Source organism: Crotalus tigris, unplaced genomic scaffold (genome assembly GCF_016545835.1).
Source record: "Crotalus tigris isolate CLP2741 ecotype Arizona unplaced genomic scaffold, ASM1654583v1 scf7180000017735.2152567, whole genome shotgun sequence".
NCBI lineage: Eukaryota > Metazoa > Chordata > Lepidosauria > Squamata > Viperidae > Crotalus > Crotalus tigris.
Genome location: NW_024096601.1, coordinates 1,604,228 through 1,622,665, shown reverse-complemented (window position 1 = coordinate 1,622,665; position 18,438 = coordinate 1,604,228). Strand labels below are relative to the sequence as shown.

The 18,438-nt window shown below is 39.9% G+C and overlaps 1 protein-coding gene across 11 annotated transcripts in view; it reads left to right on the top strand.

The window, feature by feature from the left end:
• MYO9A (myosin IXA) overlaps positions 1-18,438 on the top strand; it is a 100,241-nt gene that overhangs the window by 17,883 nt on the left and 63,920 nt on the right. For 9 of the 11 annotated variants that reach the window (XR_005556264.1, XM_039339569.1, XM_039339565.1 and 6 more), the window contains 5 exons: positions 23-936; positions 9,931-10,025; positions 11,929-11,991; positions 13,762-13,861; positions 15,837-15,893. Coding sequence is in view for 10 of the 11 variants with exons in the window: in XM_039339569.1 (XP_039195503.1) it covers positions 94-936; positions 9,931-10,025; positions 11,929-11,991; positions 13,762-13,861; positions 15,837-15,893 (1,158 nt within the window). In the remaining variant the exon portion in view is untranslated. The remainder of the gene's footprint in view (positions 1-22; positions 937-9,930; positions 10,026-11,928; positions 11,992-13,761; positions 13,862-15,836; positions 15,894-18,438) is intronic. The other 2 variants (XM_039339567.1, XM_039339566.1) reach the window with 1 other exon arrangement.

Sequence of the window (18,438 nt, the reverse complement as noted above, 5' to 3'; positions counted from 1 at the left end):
TTCCTTCTTCCTTTTATTGTAGCACTGTCGCCATGATGGCTTATCTAACCTTGTTAAAGATGGATCGCAGTTACTGATGGGAAGAAGTCCAATATGAGTGGAAATGATACCGGAGGAAGAAGACGCTTTGAAGACACAGAGCACACACTACACATCTACCCTGGGAGCATTGCCGAAGGGACCATTTACTGCCCTGTTATTGCACGGAAAACATCTACCGCTGCCGAGGTGATAGACTCCCTGATTAACAAACTGCAGCTGGACAAGACAAAATGCTACGTCTTGGCCGAAGTGAAGGAATTTGGTGGGGAGGAATGGATCCTCAACCCCACCGACAGCCCGGTCCAGCGCATGATGCTCTGGCCACGGATGGCCCTAGAGAACCGCTTGAGCGGAGAGGACTACCGCTTTCTTCTAAGAGAAAAGAACCTAGACGGGTCGATCCATTACGCCAGCCTCCAGTCCTGGTTGCGGGTCACGGAAGAACGGCGCAGGATGATGGAACGTGGCTTCCTCCCCCAGCCGCAGTACAAGGACTATGACGACTTATGCGCCCTGCCAGATCTGAACGAGAGGACACTCTTGGAAAACCTTAGAAATCGCTTCAAGCAAGAGAAAATCTACACCTATGTGGGAAGCATCTTAATCGTCATTAACCCCTTCAAATTCCTTCCCATTTATAACCCTAAATATGTCAAGATGTACGATAATCATCAGCTGGGTAAGCTGGAGCCCCACATCTACGCCGTGGCTGATGTCGCGTATCACGCCATGCTACTGCGGCGGAAGAACCAGTGCATAGTCATTTCTGGAGAAAGCGGGTCTGGCAAAACCCAGAGCACAAATTTCTTGATCCATCACCTCACCGCTCTTAGCCAAAAGGGATTCGCTAGTGGAGTAGAACAAATCATTCTTGGAGCTGGACCAGTGCTGGAGGTAATATTACAACCATACTGTACAGGTAGTCCTCGAGTTACAGCGGTTCATTTAGTGACCCTTCAGCTTATGACCGTTGTTCACAGTGACGACCTTTGCAACATCCCCATGATCAGGTGATCAAATTTCAGATGCTTGGCAACTGGTGCATATTTAATGACCGTTGCTATGTCCCAAGATCATGCAGTCCCCTTTTGCGAAATCAATGGGGAAGGCAGATTCACTTAACAGCCAGGTTGCTGACTTATCAGCTGCAGTGATTCACTTAACAACTGTGGCAAGAAAGGCCGTAAAATGGGGCAAAACTCACTTAACAAATGTCTCAGCAACAGAAATTTGGTCGTAAGTTGAGGACTACCTGTAGTTTATGATAAAGCTTTTCTTGTCCCTAATGTGTGTGCTAAAACAATTAGTTCTTCTAATAATCAAATCATCATTCTTGTCTTGGAGCAATCGATAAAGCTATGCAAAGATTTCCTTCCTATTGTAAGGATTCTGCTGGTGAACTACATGTGGAAAACATTAGATTGGAATGTGCTTTTTTAAAAAAAAATACACCAAGAACTGTCATCCTTCTCTTAAATCTTTTCTTAAAAAAAAAATTACGGATTATATTGTACGTTTGTCACCCTGAAGTAAAACATTATTGTTAGAAGGACGCTTAAATTTAAAATTAAAGGATTTGTCTGAGACTTTTTAAGTGAGAGTGCTAAATATTGTTTGAGATAATTAGGTATTATACTCCATTCTTTGTTGATCTTGATTTCTAAATCTCAAGAATGACAAACCAGAGCTGCTATAAATGGGCTTTTAGTTTTGTTTTTAGTGTTTTTGTATCAGCACAGAACTTTTCTGCTTCCCCCCCCCCAAGTTCAAAGGAAGTAAATAGTCTTTATTCATTTGTGGATTCTCCCCCCCCCTCCATTTCTTTGAAGTATCTTTTAAATGCCATCTGCTCCATCTTATGTAAATTGCGAACAACTCTGGTGAAGAACTAGGACACAAATCTAGAATTGTCTGTTTTATGACAGTAATTTAACATAAAATAGAAAAACTATCACTTCATACTCATTTAACACATATAAAACAAATTGATTTAGCCACCCATGTACCAAAAAAACCTGGCATATATGAGTCCCTTGTTCTACGATGAGCCAATGCTAATTTTACCTCTGCTAAGCGTAGCAAATCATTGTTAAAAGTTTATAAAAAGTGACTTAATAGATGAATGAACCATAAGGGAATTTACTCACCTTCCCAACTGATCATTATATAAGAAACCTCAGTGATTGGTCACGCATGATATATATACCAGCCTGTACTCCATCTCAGTTTAATATATTCCTAATAATACAAGTAGATTGTATTTCTTTATAAAAATAGCCTGTTCTGCCAACTCAATTTCTGCCACAAGGACAAAGGCACTGCATATACAATATATTGAAGTCATCTGCTAAAATTGCTGATTTTAGCATTAAACATGATCAGAGTAAAAGCTTGCTATGGGACAAATTGCTGAGATCCTATAGTCATTAACTTCTAAGACAGTGATGGTGAACATTTTAGAGACCGAGTGCCCCAAAACCGCCCCCCCCCCGCCCCCACTCTGCCTCCCACCCTGCCTGCTCCGTCCCCTGCCCCACCCACCCGCAGGGACATGCACCGCCTCCAGGGCCCACAGCAGATCACCCAGGCAGCCCTGCAGTGCGATGGCAGCCACGCCCTCCGCCCACACCCCGCAGCATTACTGCACGCTATGGGGTGCGAGGGCGGAGTCTTGTCCCTGCTGTCCGGCTATGTCCTTGGCTGCGCTGCTCCATGCGGGCGCACCCGGGGGTGACTCTCCTCCGGGCGGAGGCGGGGCTGGGGCGACGGCATGCATGCCCACAAAGAAGGCTCCGAGTGCCGCCTCTGGCACGCGTGCCATAGGTTGCCACCACTACTCTAAGACTTTCTTCCAAGGAAAACACTCTGGCTTTCATTGTTACTAACCTCATTTCTAATGACCAAAATTGGATAGGCTTGGGTGGACATCACACAGAACTTGTTCAGAAAGGAATGAGCAATTTTGCCAAAGAATGGATTAAGAAACTTCATGAAATCTTTTAATAAACAAATAAACACGCAATATTCCCAAACAGAGTTATTTTCCTATTACAGTTAAAAAAAATGTGGTCCTTTCGGAAAGAAATCCAAAATCTCAGTGAAATAATAGCGATCTTTAAAAGTTCTCACAAACTGCCTCCTATTTCAGGTTCACCAGGAGAATTCAACTGACTGAATTTGCCTTTTCAGGGAACGTTTTTCTTATTTAAGCTCTCACTTCCTTATACAGCACTGTTTAATTAATCAATCATAACTATTGCAAGGACTGCAATGTTTAGAAAATATTCTTATCTAAAGTGGAGAATAATTCCTTTATGCTTCCTGTCTTCTAAGTCGCCACAAGCTATAGTTGACCTTTGTTTTTAGTACACACAAAAGTAGCGGGTGGTAAGCAAAGCTGAACGCGCATCACAGAGGTAGATAGCTTAGTTGCTAAATTTAGTAGGTGGACATCTTTGAGTATTAATATAATAATAATAATAATAATAATAATAATAAAGTTGGAAGGGACCTTGGAGGTCATCTAGTCCAACCCCCTGCTCAAGCAGGAAACCCTATACCATTTCGGACAAATGGCTGTCCAGTTTCTTCTTAAAAACTTCCAGTGTTGACGCATTCACCGCTTCTGGAGGCAGGTTGTTCCACTGGTTAATTGTTTTAACTGTCAGGAAGTTTCTCCTTAGTTCTGGATTGCTTCTCTCTTTGGTTAGTTTCCACCCGTTGCTCCTTGTCCTGATAAAAGTTTTATTCTTCTCCAAAACTTTGTGAGAGAACTTTTCTTGATAGAAGACTAGGTGAGGATGCTGATATAGTTGCCTAATAGAAAACTAGGTGAGGATGCTGATATAGTTGCCTAATAATAGTTAAAGGAACAGGACCATTAGTTCCTCATCAAGCAGATTTATATCTGTTGGAGGATTAAGAGTAGCACTGGATAAGAATATCGCATTTAAGGGAGAGATTATTCTGTTTCTTTTACATGATACCTAGTATTTCAAGCTATCCTGGAACTGTAAAGCAAAAGATGATTGGGCAAAGGTTCAACTATTACAAGGCATAGACAGATAGCCCTCCACTTATGACCACAGTTGAGCCCAACTTTTCTCGTGCTAAGTGAGACAGTTAAGTGTGTTTTGACCCATTTTATGACCTTTCTCGCTACAGATATGAGGTGAATCACTGCAGTTGTTCAATTAGTAACACAGTTATTCAGTGAATCTGGCTTCCCCATTGACTTGACTGGTCAGAAGGCCGCTGAGGATCACGTGACCCGGGGACATTGCAACTGTCATAAATATGAGCCAGTTGCCAAGCATCTGGATTTTGATCACGTGACCACAGGGGTGCTACCACAGTCCTAAGCGTGAAAAATGGTCATCAGTTGCTTTTTTCTGTGCTGTTGTAACTTTGAACAGTCCCTAAATGAACGGTTGTAAATTGAGGACTGACCTTATTCAGGTTTTGAGAACTTGGGCAATGCTGATGTGTGGATTATTGCTTAGTTCAGTGGTGGCGAACCTATGGCACGCGTGCCAGAGGCGGCACTCAGAGCCCTTTCTGTGGGCACACGTGCCATGCCCCGGAGATGGCAACCGTCCTCTTCAACCAGCCGCCCGCTAACTCGCTGAGGTCCCACATGGCCGGATGCATCCCAGCACCCATGCGCTTGCTGGCCTCTGTGTGCGGGAGCCGATGGTGTCAGGCAGCAGCGGCCCCTGCCTCACCTTGCCCTGTGACAATGGCACCCCCGCCCTGCCTCACCTTGCCTTGCCTCACCCCACAGAACCAGCCTCCTGCCCACCACCCCACCTGCCACAGACCCCTGGATCTCCCCCAACCCTGCCGGGCCATGCCTACCCTGGCCACTCCCACCCATCTGCCATGACCACTGTAGCCACGGCCACCTAGCGGGCCACACCCACCCGGCACCCGGCAATACGTAAGTGGGTTTGGGGTTGAAGTTTGGGCACTCGGTCTCTAAAAGGTTCGCCATCACTGGCTTAGTTGTTTTCTTCGTATTACCTGCTCAATTAAGAATCTTAGTAGAATTGTCAAGAGGAAAACGCTGATTACTTTCATGCAGATTTCATCATACACTGGAAAGCTCCTTCCTCTTTGTCAGTTTGAAGTCAGCCAAGGTTGCTTACTTTTCCGGTTTTGCCAGCTGCAAGTGAGGGCAAAACCATAGATGTTCTTCCTGATGCTAACTAATCCTGAATCTCAACACTGAGTGCCTTTGCCAGGTATTCATTACACCCTCCCCCCCCAAAAAAAAGCATTTTACATTTTTCTTACGCTTAGAATCAGCTTAAAGGATAGTTTGGCTTCAGCGTTGTTTCTTCATATGAACTTTATTCAAGTCAAGTTAACACTTAACATTATTTTCATGCCTTCCTAAATAGAGCACCTCTGGGAAGTCAGTATTTATTGTTGAACTGCCTTGATACTATTTTCCACATATCTTGCATCCAACCAAGTACTAGTTTGCTTTCCAAACCCAGCTTCTATAATTCTTAAGAGGAAAGTATCTCAACTCCCCGTATAGGGAACACATGTCCATTGATTATTGTTTCAACATGTTGGGGGGGGGGCTGCAACAGTGATATTCATCAAGAAATTACTAGAAGTAGATGTGGATCTTAGACATGTTTGGCCCTCCATGCGTGCATTGGTCTTAAAAAAGCTTATTTGACTCCAACATCTGCATTTGGTTATCCCCTTCCTGCTCAGCCAGCATAAATGAGAATGAATTTCCCTTTTTTCTACCTCCATTCCAATTCTCTCCCTTTCTCCATCAACAAGCTCCTGTTTGTATCAGCTGTTTTCTACCCAGATCCATCATCTTCCATGTTGCCATGTACCCTCTGTTTGTCTAGGTTTCTTCCTTATACAGTCTTGTTCTACGGCCCTTATCTTTGCTTCCATTTGCATGCTCCTTGATCCCTTCACTTGATTCAGAAGGAATCTGATAGCACTTTTTCTGACTAATAACATTTTATTACATAGAAGATGTACTTCTGAGCTGGGGCTACCAGAATAGTTCTGATTTTTTTTTTTTTTTGTCACCATACACTTACACAGCTCTTCTCATATAAGAGTTTGCTTGATTCAATATTTCATGGCTTTTCCATTTGTCTGGGGCTTTGGGGGATTCTTTGAGCCCTCAGAATGGGGTAAAAATGTGGTGTCTGATAGGCGACATCTGTTTCTGTCAATTCTAGCTATTTATGGAGACACGGTGGACTTTCTCCAATATCCTTGCATATTCAGACTGATTAAACCAAATGTTTTTGAATAAGAAACATTAATGCTGGTATGAAACATTGTGCATTCACTGTGACAACTGCTACTTGCAATCTGCCGAAGACAATACCCCACTCTTTTTAGAGGATTTCACTCCATCTCAGCTTGAATTGTTAGGATCAGCAGGTGAAATTACTTGAGGCTGCAGATATTTGTGACAGAGACAAAGGATTCATTCTTGACTAAAAGAGTATTTAATTTTTAACCACTTTTAACTACTCCTCAGTAGCCAGTGGGGCGCAGTTAAATAAGTTCAGCTAGTTGTATTTCTTAATACTTTATTAATGCAGTTTAATTTAGTTTGTGGTTGCGTGTTTGTGACAGTTTTGAGAAATAAAAAGATCCAAAACTGAGTTAGCAGAAAGCACAGTAGGTAATATATAAAAGTAAAAATAGATAATAGCCATGGTAAATAGAAAAATAAAAGATGTACATTGCCTTTCCTTCTAAAAAAAAAAGTATTTGAAAAATGTAACCCTAAATTCGCTTTGTTCATAGTACCTGAGGGTAGTCATCTTCCTCACATCCTTCCTTGCTCCCCAAAATGTAGGACAAAGTATGCTTTCTGTTCTGTGATTGCTCAGATCAGAAGAACGTGGATTTCACCGGTAGCATGATTCAAATGTGGGGATTTTTTTTTTTTATTGAAGGAACTTCTCACGGCCCCGTCAACTTTCACCAATATGCACAGTGAATACATGCCCATTTTTCAATTTATATTTTTATTTATTTAGTAATTTTTTACCTTTGAGTCAGTGTTGACTTCTGGCAATGCCTACATTAGTATCTATAGTTTTCTTGGCAAGATTTCAGAAGACAGTTTGCTATTTCCTGCTTCCTAGGGCAGAGAGAGAATGTCTGGCCCAAGGTTACCCAGTTGGCTTACCGCCTAAGGTGAAACTAGAATTTCCCTCCTCCCGGTTTCAGCCTGATGCCTTAAACCACATTTGAAAAATGCATTACTCGGGCCTATAACTGAAATCTGTTCTTTGGCACCAAAACAGATAGGTTTTTTTTTTTTTTAACCTTAAAGAACACCAAGATAGTATGTAACCAGCAATATTTGAAGAAATGGCAAGAGAAAACTTGTACAAAAGGAGCAAGCGGCCATTCATTTTAGTTAATCAGTTTTAAATGTAAACAGATAATCAGACACATTGTTTTATTAAGTGTAAAAGCAAAAAGAATAACAACAGTAACAAGTATAAGGTGCAATTTGATTAATTTTCTTTGGAAGGTTTTTAGTCTTTGTAAATATTTAGAAGAATCCTGTCCTAAAACAATCTCCTGTTAGTCTTTCAACTCAAGCTATATTTTTTCTCATAATTATAGAAAACCTGAAGGCATGCCTAGGAATTGCAAGTGATCTGTCAATGCATGTAATTTTCTTAGCCAGCATTGACCTGATTCCCACAGCAAAGTTGATACAACAGTAGACATATATTGCCTGATGAGCTGCAATTCGGCTAAAGAGTATCCTAAATGTCTCTTTCCTGGTAAAAAAAAAATACTGAATTGCTAAGAAAATAGTATCTGTATATTTCTGCTTTCTCCAAACTTGCCTACTGGCAAAGATAATTTAGCACAAAAACTCTTAGGTTTTTCCAGATTCCTTTGAAATTAGATTCCGTGTTTTTAACTGTCGGGGACATTATTAAGATCTGGTTTTGCAGAAAGAGAATGTAATCTTTCTGTTCAAGAAACTATAAGGAAAGCTAGTGCTTGAGGTATGTTAAGTTGATGTATGGTGATTCCCATACATCAACTTAAGATACCTCAAGCACTAGCTTTGTCTAAATTATAAGAATTAATACATATAACATTCCCTCAGATGCCTGCCTGTTATGATAAAATTAAGGTCAACAGCATGTAAAATTCCAAGAAGTGTATACATCCAAACCATGTAGTGATTTAGTGCTGGGAATGTTGACTACAGCTGTGTTTATGCTCTAGAGCAGGGGTAGTCAACCTTGGCTCTTTTATGACTTGTGGACTTCAACTCCCAGAATTCCTGAGCCAGCTAAGCTATGTTATGTTATGTTCCAAGCTTGTCGGATATATTTCTGAAGACAAACTTGTTGCTACTTGCTATTTTTTTCCCCAAGCAGATGTTTATAGGGGAATGAAAGAGAAGACATATATGCTTTCTATTAATAAGCATATTATTTTAACCCAATTAAATTAGATATTTCTTGAACGCCTAATTCAGTTTGATATTGAATTTGATCATGATTCGTCATCAAATCATCACCGTTAGTGAGGCCTTGCAAATTGCCAGGGGCACTGTTCTATAGGTAACAGGGTATGAGGCCTTGGTTGTGAATAAAATTCATTTTCCTTTGTCTGCACAGCCTTATCCCTCTCCAAGCTATTGGGTTGGTGATGATTCTGTCCAGACTTTCTCTGCTTGGAAGACTTCAGCTGGTCTTTTCTGAGGATGGGCCAGCCGCAGTTTGTGATTTCCGGGCCACGATAACAGTCAAGGATTCATCCCAGGTCCCCGTGGGTATAGCACACATCAGATGCTCGCTTTAGACCTGGTTTGTATCTCAAAGCAATTGAGGCCTAGTTTCAGAATGGAGAGCTAGGTTTCATTTCTTTTCTTGTGGTCAGATTACAGGTAAACCTTGACTTACAACAGTGACCGTTCAAAGTTACAATGGCACTGATTAAAGAGACCATTTTTCATAACAACTGTTGCAGCATCTCCATGGTCGTGTGATCAAAATTCAGAGGCATGGCAACCGACTCGTATTTATGACAGTTGCAGTATCCTGTGGTCATGTGATCCCCCTTTATAACCTTCTGACAAACAAAGTCAATGATGATCAGGGGACTGGAGGCTAAAACATATAAGGAACGGTTGCTGGAATTGGGTATGTCTAGTTTAATGAAGAGAAGGGTGAGGGGGGACAGGATAGCAGTGTTCCAATATCTCAGGGGCTGCCCCAAAGAAGAGGGAGTCAAGCTGTTCTCCAAAGCGCCTGAAGGCAGGAGAAGAAGCAACGGATGGAAACTCATCAAGAAGAGAAGCAGCCTAGAACTAAGGAGAAACTTCCTGACAGTTAGAACAATTAACCAGGGGAACAATCCGCCTCCAGAAGCGTGAATGCTCCAACACTGGAAGTTTTTCAGAAGAGACCGGACAGCCATTTGTCTGAAATGGTATAGGGTTTCCTGCCTGAGCAGGGAGTTGGACTAGATGACCTCCAAGGTCCCTTCCAACTTTATTATTATTATTATTATTATAACAACCATGTTACTCACAACAACTGCAGCGATTCACTTAACAACTGTGGTAAAAAAGGTCATAAAATGGGGCAAAACTCACTTAACCACTGTCTCACTTAGCAACAGAAACTTTGGGCTCAATTGTAGTGAGGACTATCTGTATTCTCTAGCCTCTACGCAACTGTGTCTCTTCCATTCAGCCCAGCTGGCCTTCGCCAGTTGCTGTGCCCTTGAACTGAACTCAGCTCCTGGTAGTATGATGCACGTAGGAAATGGCAGCTCCTCATCTCCGTGTTACCTCTGCAGTGAATTGTTCTGGTAGGTCTTTGACACTTACTTTTCTTATTTTGACAGGCCTTTGGGAATGCCAAGACAGCACACAACAACAATTCAAGTCGCTTTGGCAAATTTATTCAAGTAAATTATCAGGAGACTGGCACTGTGCGTGGGTAAGTAGCAATGAGCAGTGACTAAAGAGCTTTAGGCATGAATGGCGTGCAGCTGTTAGTAGTTTTATATGCATGCTTAGAATGTAAAACATCCTGTGTCAATCTGGGCTGTAGCTGCTTGTCTGGGAAAGATGTGGGCATGTCATGTAGGAGAAATAATTGGCTTGATATAGGTATCTTTTGTTAAGGAAAGTAACTTCCTACATTCTTTTCATTACAACTTTTCAGTTTAATCACAAGGGAAATGGAAAAATTTCTGAAATATGTATTTTTAATGATTGATATAATAAATTATTAAGAAACTCCACTCTCCACTTAGATATTTTTCTCTAGAATTCTTTGGCTGTACACATCATTCACAGCTATTTGAATCTGAAAAACAAACGGGTTTTTTCACGACAGTTACAATGTTAGGAAAGCAAGTGAAGGGCCCCTAAATTAAGGCACTATGCCTTCAGATCAGAAAATAAGCTGTTGATCCCACTAATGCAGTATTAATTAGCAGCCTGAGTCTAGGTTTTCAAAATGGGAAGTAGAAGAAAATATTACGTTCAATTATATGAAGGACCAGCACAAAAATTGATGGCTGTCTGACAATCTTTTGGAGTTAAAGTATATTAAAGCAGAAGAACGTCTGAAACAGTGGGACTCATTCTGTGATATTACTTTGTAAAATATTTGGGATTGCAAAATTTCCAGGTTTTGAAAGGCCAGTCTGATCATTGTGCTATATTTTGAGCCATTTCGATAGAATCTTCCAATTCTATTTTTGGCTTGGTAAAAATTCTACTCTTCTGAATAAAGAAATAGAGCCAGACATTTTTTCCCCTTTGTTCTCTGCTTCAGTTTCTTTAAATCGATTGCTTTTCCTCGTCAAAAACAAGGAAGCAAAACTAATAGCTTGCCTGACCAGTACACTGTGATAGTTCCAGTTTTTATGTGGTCTGTTATCTTCCTGGAGTTTGAAGAGCAAGCAGGATGTAAAAATCCTGTTTTCGTTGTTGAAGGCTACACCTTGGTTTTTTTTTTTTTTCCTGCGGTCACATTTAGGATTAATACATGTGAACAATATTGGGCCCCCAGGTGAATCAGTCAGAAGATATCAAGACATGTATTTTTCTATAAATGTTTTGGCCTAGTTGTTCAACTGAGATGCCAAGAATAGCAGTAGTACCTTGATTTTGGCTCTTGAGGAAGTTATATTCATCTGACCTTTTGTTTCACACAGAATATTCATGAATATTGCTATGGTTTTGCAACCCTTAGATAAATTAAAAACCTGTTAAAAAATTATCTCCGTTACTGAAGGTTGTTTTGGGCTTTCGAGACACTTCTGCTTTTACAGTGCCTTAGCAAATTGCTTTTCATTTTCTTTTATCCGTTAAATACCTTGGATGGCATCCATTCAATGGATAGTGCCACAGGTTGGTCAGCGAAGTTGGGGTAAAGGAGATATATCATTCAGTTTTGTCATTCATGTCTTCTGGGTATTTATGTTAAAAATCATAGCCCATCATTTCCATTACTTGGGTACCATTTAGAAAGCGTACCTTTTAAAAAATTAAGAGTCTAATCTAAAATCTAAATAATTAGAATAGCTCCAGGATGGATGCAATACTGTAATACTGATATGGGCAGACTACGTCACCATGATGTAGTGACTCATCAATTCACCATATTTTGCAGCACAATTCAAATGAAGCCCAAATTTTGCAGTATTTATATTTATATATTTATATTTCTTTGGGGAAATGGAAAATGCTACCAAGAAAGAAAGTGAAGAAGATGGATTCAGCTACCCTTATGTACAGAATTATTTCATCCCTTGTATGAATTAGGGCTCCCCCCTCCCCATACAACATTTTTTTCCCATACAATGCTCTGCCATTTATTTTTCTTCTAGAGCTTATGTTGAAAAGTATCTACTAGAAAAGTCCAGACTAGTCTATCAGGAACATAATGAAAGGTGAGTAACGAATGAAATAAGACCTATAAACTACTGGAACAAATAAAGGAAGATAAATCAAAACAACTATTAGAATTTCAGAGTATAATTATTTCATTGGGTTATAAATTGTGCCTGCCTTTCACATTTTGGAAGAGATTGTTCTCATCCAAAATATGGAATGGCATACTTATTACTGACTAATTCACGTCCCAGCTTTGAGGGCTTGTTGTTACAATCCTGTTTTTATCTTCTTGGTAATTAGTAGCTAGTAATATAGGGTCCTATGAAATTCCTAGGCCCCTAGAAATCTATCTCCAGAAATTTCTAAGCAAGGATTGCAGGTTAAGAGCAGTTGCTCACGCAAACAGTTCAGTTTCTTGCTCAGAAATTACATTGTCCTTCTTAATGGATTGCACACCCTTCAGCGTGCAAGGAAGTAAAGGGAAAGCATGCGCCCCGGTAGTTTATTAGCCCTGCGCTCCAGTTTAGATTGTACTTGCTTGTTACATGGAGACAGGAAAAAGAACAGTGGGTTATTTCCTCCCCATGCCCCCTCCAGCAATTTGTGTAAGATGGAACTTTGTCTGGGGGGGGGTAGGGGAGGGGTTATTTTCAGCATATATCTTCCACCGTGTTGAAAACTGAAAAATTGATACACCGGCCTCCCCCCAAAAGATAATCAGATTTATGTTACAAATCAGAAAGAAGTAAGACTCTGCTTAACACATCTGTGTGTACGTCTTTCAGTAAAGAATCCTGGAGCACTTTTTTTCCTTTTGGTAGTTTATTGTTTAGGGCTCTGTTTTTGTATACAGGAGGTCCTTGATTTAATGACTGCAATTGAGCCCCAAATTCCGGTTGCTAAGTGAGACATTTGCTAAGTGAATTTTTGACCCATTTTACAACCTTTCTTGCCCCCGTTGTTAAGTGAATCGCTGCCGTTGTTAAGTGAAACTGGCTTTCCCATTGACTTTGCTGGTCAGAAGGTCGCAAAAGGGGATGACATCATAAATATGAACCAGTGGCCAAGCCTCATCATTTTGATCCCGTGACCCTGCAACAGTCATAAGTGTGAAAAACTGTCACAAGTCACTTTTTTTCAGTGCCGTTGTAACTTCAAATGGTCACTAAGCAAACTGTTGTAAGTCAAGAACAACCTTGGATTTAAAAAAAGCAAGGACTAGCTAGTACAGTGGTGGCGAACCTATGGCACGGGTGCCAGAGGCGGCATTCAGAGCCCTCTCTGGGGGCACGTGTGCCATTGCCCCAGTCCTAGGCCGTCAGCTGGGTTTTATAAAACCTTTTTGCTTGAGGCCTCCGCTGCCGTGTGCAAAAAAAAAAAAGGGGGTTCAATCAATCAGTCAATTTCAACCTCTCGCGGGGAAAAAAAAGATCTTGCAAAGTTGGAATTGATTGATTGAACTTTTTAGTCTCACCCAGTCTGCCGTTACCATCGCAGCCACGTCCACCCATTGGGCCACACCCAGCCAATGGGCCACGCCCAGCCAATGGGCTACATCCACCCAGCACCCGACGATGCATAAGTGGGTTTTGGGTTGCAGTTTGGGCACTCGGTCTCTAAAAGGTTCGCCATCCCTGAGCTAGTACTAGATTTAGGTTTTACATTTTGAGCCACGAGTTCCAGCAAAAGAAAGTACTCTGTGCTGTTGATTCATCACCCTTTTTTCTAGTTTCTTCCTGATACGCCAATAATTTGTATACTTCCCACTGTTGCCCATCCTATTACTCATTTTTTACTGCAATGCATTTTTTTTTACTTGTTATCAGGAACTACCATGTATTTTATTACCTGCTGGCGGGAGCAAGCGAAGAAGAAAAATCTGCTTTTCACCTTAAACAGCCTGATGAATATCACTACCTTAATCAGGTGGGAATAGACTCGCAGCTTTGCCTCGGGTACATGGGTTTTACTTCAGAGTGATGGGCTATTCTCACAATGCTCTTTTAAAACAATTGTCCATGTCATCTACTCAGAAATTTCATGACATAAGCAACTGATTGTTTCAATAGTGAACTATAGGTAAATAAAAGATTTTGGATCAGAGCTTTTCAAAAGAATATATAATTTTCCAAACAACTTTCATATTAACAGCTAATAGTAGTTTGTTATTTTATTTTCACAATTTGCACCTTAAACCACTTGCATGTTTTCCTAATCCTTTTGTTTGGTAGCATGACATTTTAATATCTTTACAAATAATCCCAACTGCCTGTAAATAATTGAAATTATGGAGATACTGCATCTTATACTAACATTTCACACCGTTTATATAACTTGTTTTCTTGAGTACCCAAGGGTTTTGAATGCGATAAAAACGAGAGGAAAGAACAGTTAAGGTGGTAAAATGCTATCCCATTAGAATTATGTAACATAATTAAATACAATACTTTTAAGACTGAATCCTAAATTACTTTCCTTCCACTACCTAAATGGTACAAAACACAGCAGGTTTTTCAGTATAAGATAATGTGAGATTAGTGTTAATGATTCCTCTCTCTGTTTGTGTACTCATTGGTTCAGTAGGAAACAGGCAGAGAAATCATAAATAGAGCTCTAGGCAGCTTAATAGTGATTGAATTATCACTGAAGGAGTGGTAGAGGTAAATTTTAAAAAATAGAACTTTTAAGTTTTGTTTTGATTCCCTATTTTAAAAGATACCTAGGATGGATGCCCAGAGAATCTGGCAATCAATTATACCCAAACTCTGTATCATTAGTTTTACAAAATGAATTGTAATTTTAGATTTCAGTTTTACCCAAATGACTTCATAATAATAAATATTTGAGAATCTTTGTTGAAAAACTACTTTTTAACAAGATGGGAATCTTAATGTTAATTCAGATTGTAAAATCATTAAATATTGCAGGTTCTTTTAATATTGGAAATTAATCAGGCCAGTGCTGGTAATTTGGTAGAACGCATAGAAGGCTCTGGTTGGTCTTGGAATAACTTATTCAGTTACTTATTTTGCAATAGCCAAGGTGGCGTAGCAGTTAGAGTACAGTAGTGCAGGCCACTTTAGCTGACTGTGTTCAGCAGGTCAGCGGTTCAAATCTCACCGGCTCAAGGTGGACTCAGCCTTCCATCCTTCCGGGGTAGGTAAAATGAGGACCCAGATGGTTGGGGGCAATGTAAATATATATATACATTGCTTACTGGTGTACACCGCTTAGAGCAGTGGTTCTCAACCTTTCTAATGCTGCGACTCCATAATACAGTTCCCCATGTTGTGGTGACCCCCAACCACTTATACATCACCGGGTGCCAGGGGCGTGGCCAAAGAAAAGGGGGGAAAAAATGGCGGACAGCCTTGTTTGGCGACCCCCGTGAAATGGTCGTTCGACCCCAAATGGGGTCCCGACCCACAGGTTGAGAACCACTGGCTTAGAGAGTGCTTGCACTTAAAGCGGTATATAAGTCTCATAAATAAATAAATAAATAATAAATATTTGTACATCATCCCAATCAGACACTTATCTACCACTTCCCCAGTGCTACATTAAAAAGGTGGAAAGATAGTGATCTACCTTACATAATTGTTTGGGTGGGGAATAAAATATATAAGATGGAGCATTCTTAAAGGATGCAGAAATGCCAATGCATTCTACAGTATCCTCCAGCTTAATTATAAAATGAAAATACTTTTCAGTAACATGATAAAACTGTGTAGAGTATGCTTTCTCAAAGCAAGGTGAACAGTACAGTAACACAGAGGAACGTTGTGAATCTTTCTGCAGTGGGAAAGCCTGACATTTAATGCTTACAGACACAGAAGACAAGTAGAAAGAGACTGTTGTGTGGGATTTGCAATGCTACTTACCCAATCTGCCTTGCTTTCAGATGACAAAGAGATCCCCTAAACAGAGCTGGGATGACTATTACTATGACTCTGAGCCGGTCAGTATAAGTCCATCCATCCATCCATTCTGGGTTACTGGTGACAGATGCAAAGCAAATGCAGAATCAGTTACTTTTTAATTAACAGCTGTTGGCCTCAACATCTCTTAAGTAGTTTTGGGAGGTCAGTTTTGTGTAGTTATTTTTTTTTAAAAAAATAGGATGGTATTCTTATCATGCCCTAGGATGGGGCAAATAGAATTGATTATAACATTTTCCTTGGTTCTGTTTTTCAAAATACAGACCAATAAGCTTTGTCCAGAATAATTTTTCAAGATAATATTTGATATATTCTCTAGCGAGAAATGCATTGATTTTAAAATCCATGATACTTCTTGAACCTTATCTGATTTCAGTGACCTGGTTCACCTAAGTTTTGTTTTGTTTTGTTCTTGGTTTAGCAGGATGTGCAAATCCATCCATTATGTCCGATCCTGATGAGTAAACCAGATCACTTTGGCACTATCTTCAGTTAATTGTGGCTTAGAAAATCCTAATTATGATGTAAATGCAGCTATAGATACTTCAGTAGAATAGAGTTCCCTTATACAGTGAAATGTATTTAATTTTAGGTCCAGGATTATATTTTATTTCATTTATGCATGAAATCAATTTGTATGACTGTCACTCATAATAGTGGATGTGGATGGCCAGCATAGAATTATAACTCAATACTTTAAAAAGTAATAATAGCCTTGGAAACAACTCCTAGAGGCCTCTCCAAGTTGTAAGCAAAGTGAAAGGAAAAAATGATTTAAGTTACTGGAGAATGGTTTTAATTCCTTTTAATTTGCATTAACTGTGCTCTGATCTTTTAATATTTTTATAATTCTCATTTTATTTCCAAAAGCATGTTTAGTCTAATTGCATGTCAACAATTCTAACTTGTTTACAAATAAGACGTAATGAAATAATGTTTCATTTCATTTTCATTGAGAATTATTTTTCCATTACCATTTTATTCCTTTTAAACTAGTGCTAGATGGCTCAATAAAATACTTGTTTTTAAATCAGCAGAAGCAAATGGTTCACTGCAAAGTTTTCAATTAGCTCGACTCTCTGGGACTGAGTTGGATTTATTATGGGAAACTAAATGTGTGAAATTATTTTTTCTGCTAGCTGATAGTGAATATTGCTCAATTAAGCAGAGTGATATTGGAATAGGTCTGACCTACATTGCTGAAGCCTTAGAAAACTTTTTTCTGTCTCTCAAACTTGGGGTTCCTGGAAATTAAAATGGCTACTCTTAAAGTTTTAATCAGCAGAGTGGTAGTAGTAAATGCTCTTCTTATCCTTGACCTTATTGAGTTTTTCTATTAAAATACAAAGTTTTTGCCTGCTTTGTATTCTAGACCAGCGGTTCTCAACCTGTGGGTCGGGACCCCGTTTGGGGTCGAACGACCATTTCACGGGGGTCGCCAAACAACGCAGTCCGCCATTTTTTTCCCCCTTTTCCTTAGCTGTGCTCCTCCCTTTTATTCTATTGGCTTTTGAAAGCCAATAGAATAGACTCTCTTGAATAGAGTCTAATTCTATTGGCTTTCAAAAGCCAATAGGAATTGTCCAGGCTGTCTCTGCCTGCTGAGCCCACCAAAAGTCCCATTCTGCAAACGGTGCTGCACCAGTTGAGTAGTCCTCGACTTACGACCGGTTGAGTAGTCCTTGACTTACGACCGGTTGGGGGTCGCAGCATTAAAAAGGTTGAGAACCACTGTTCCAGACTGTAGTTCTCATCTTTTCTCTTCTACCTGTTCTGTCTACCTATTGCTCCAGGATTTAGTTACCAACTTTGCTCTGTATTTTATTCATGATTTCTTTTTGCTCTTGGTGACCTCTTTGTTCCTTTTCTCCTCGAATATCAATTTGATTTACATCCTTGCCAGATAAAATAGGGACTCCTGTACTCAGACCCTCTTTCTAAATAAAAGTTCAATCTTTTGCGGTCTTCTGCAATAGTTTTACCAAAGCTCACAGAACAGATTTTATAAAACCAAATAAATCTGTCCCAGTGTTCATACAGCAACATCACCAATGAATTAAACATGTCGAGTTAAAACGCTGTCTTGAGAAACAGCAGAGAATAGAATGAAGCTCTCTTACCTCATGCCCCAGTTAGCTCCATGTATCTATTAATTCTGAGTTGAAAGGTATAAATAATATAAATAGAAATTCTCTCTGATACTTACACGTAATTTTATTTTTGAAAATGGAATGCAGTGCTAGGGTGGAGGTTTGAGTGTTGCATGGACTCTGAAATAGTTCAGCTTTGTTTTAAAAAACATTTTGCAGATTCTTCAAATAACTGTTGATGTTCAAGCCCACTCCGTTGAATTAGAGGTTATATAATATAATGTCTACTCTCAAATGATTAAAAATACTGTAAAGTATGCTGCCTGTAACTCTATAGGTTGAAGCTTTGCAGTGATTGGTAAATCCAGACTGTATAATCCCAAGGACAAACATCTTGCATAATTCACAAGACAGTTGAAAGGCAAAGGATATTTAGAGATTGTCTTCTCCCTTGGTTTTTTACTACAGAGCACTT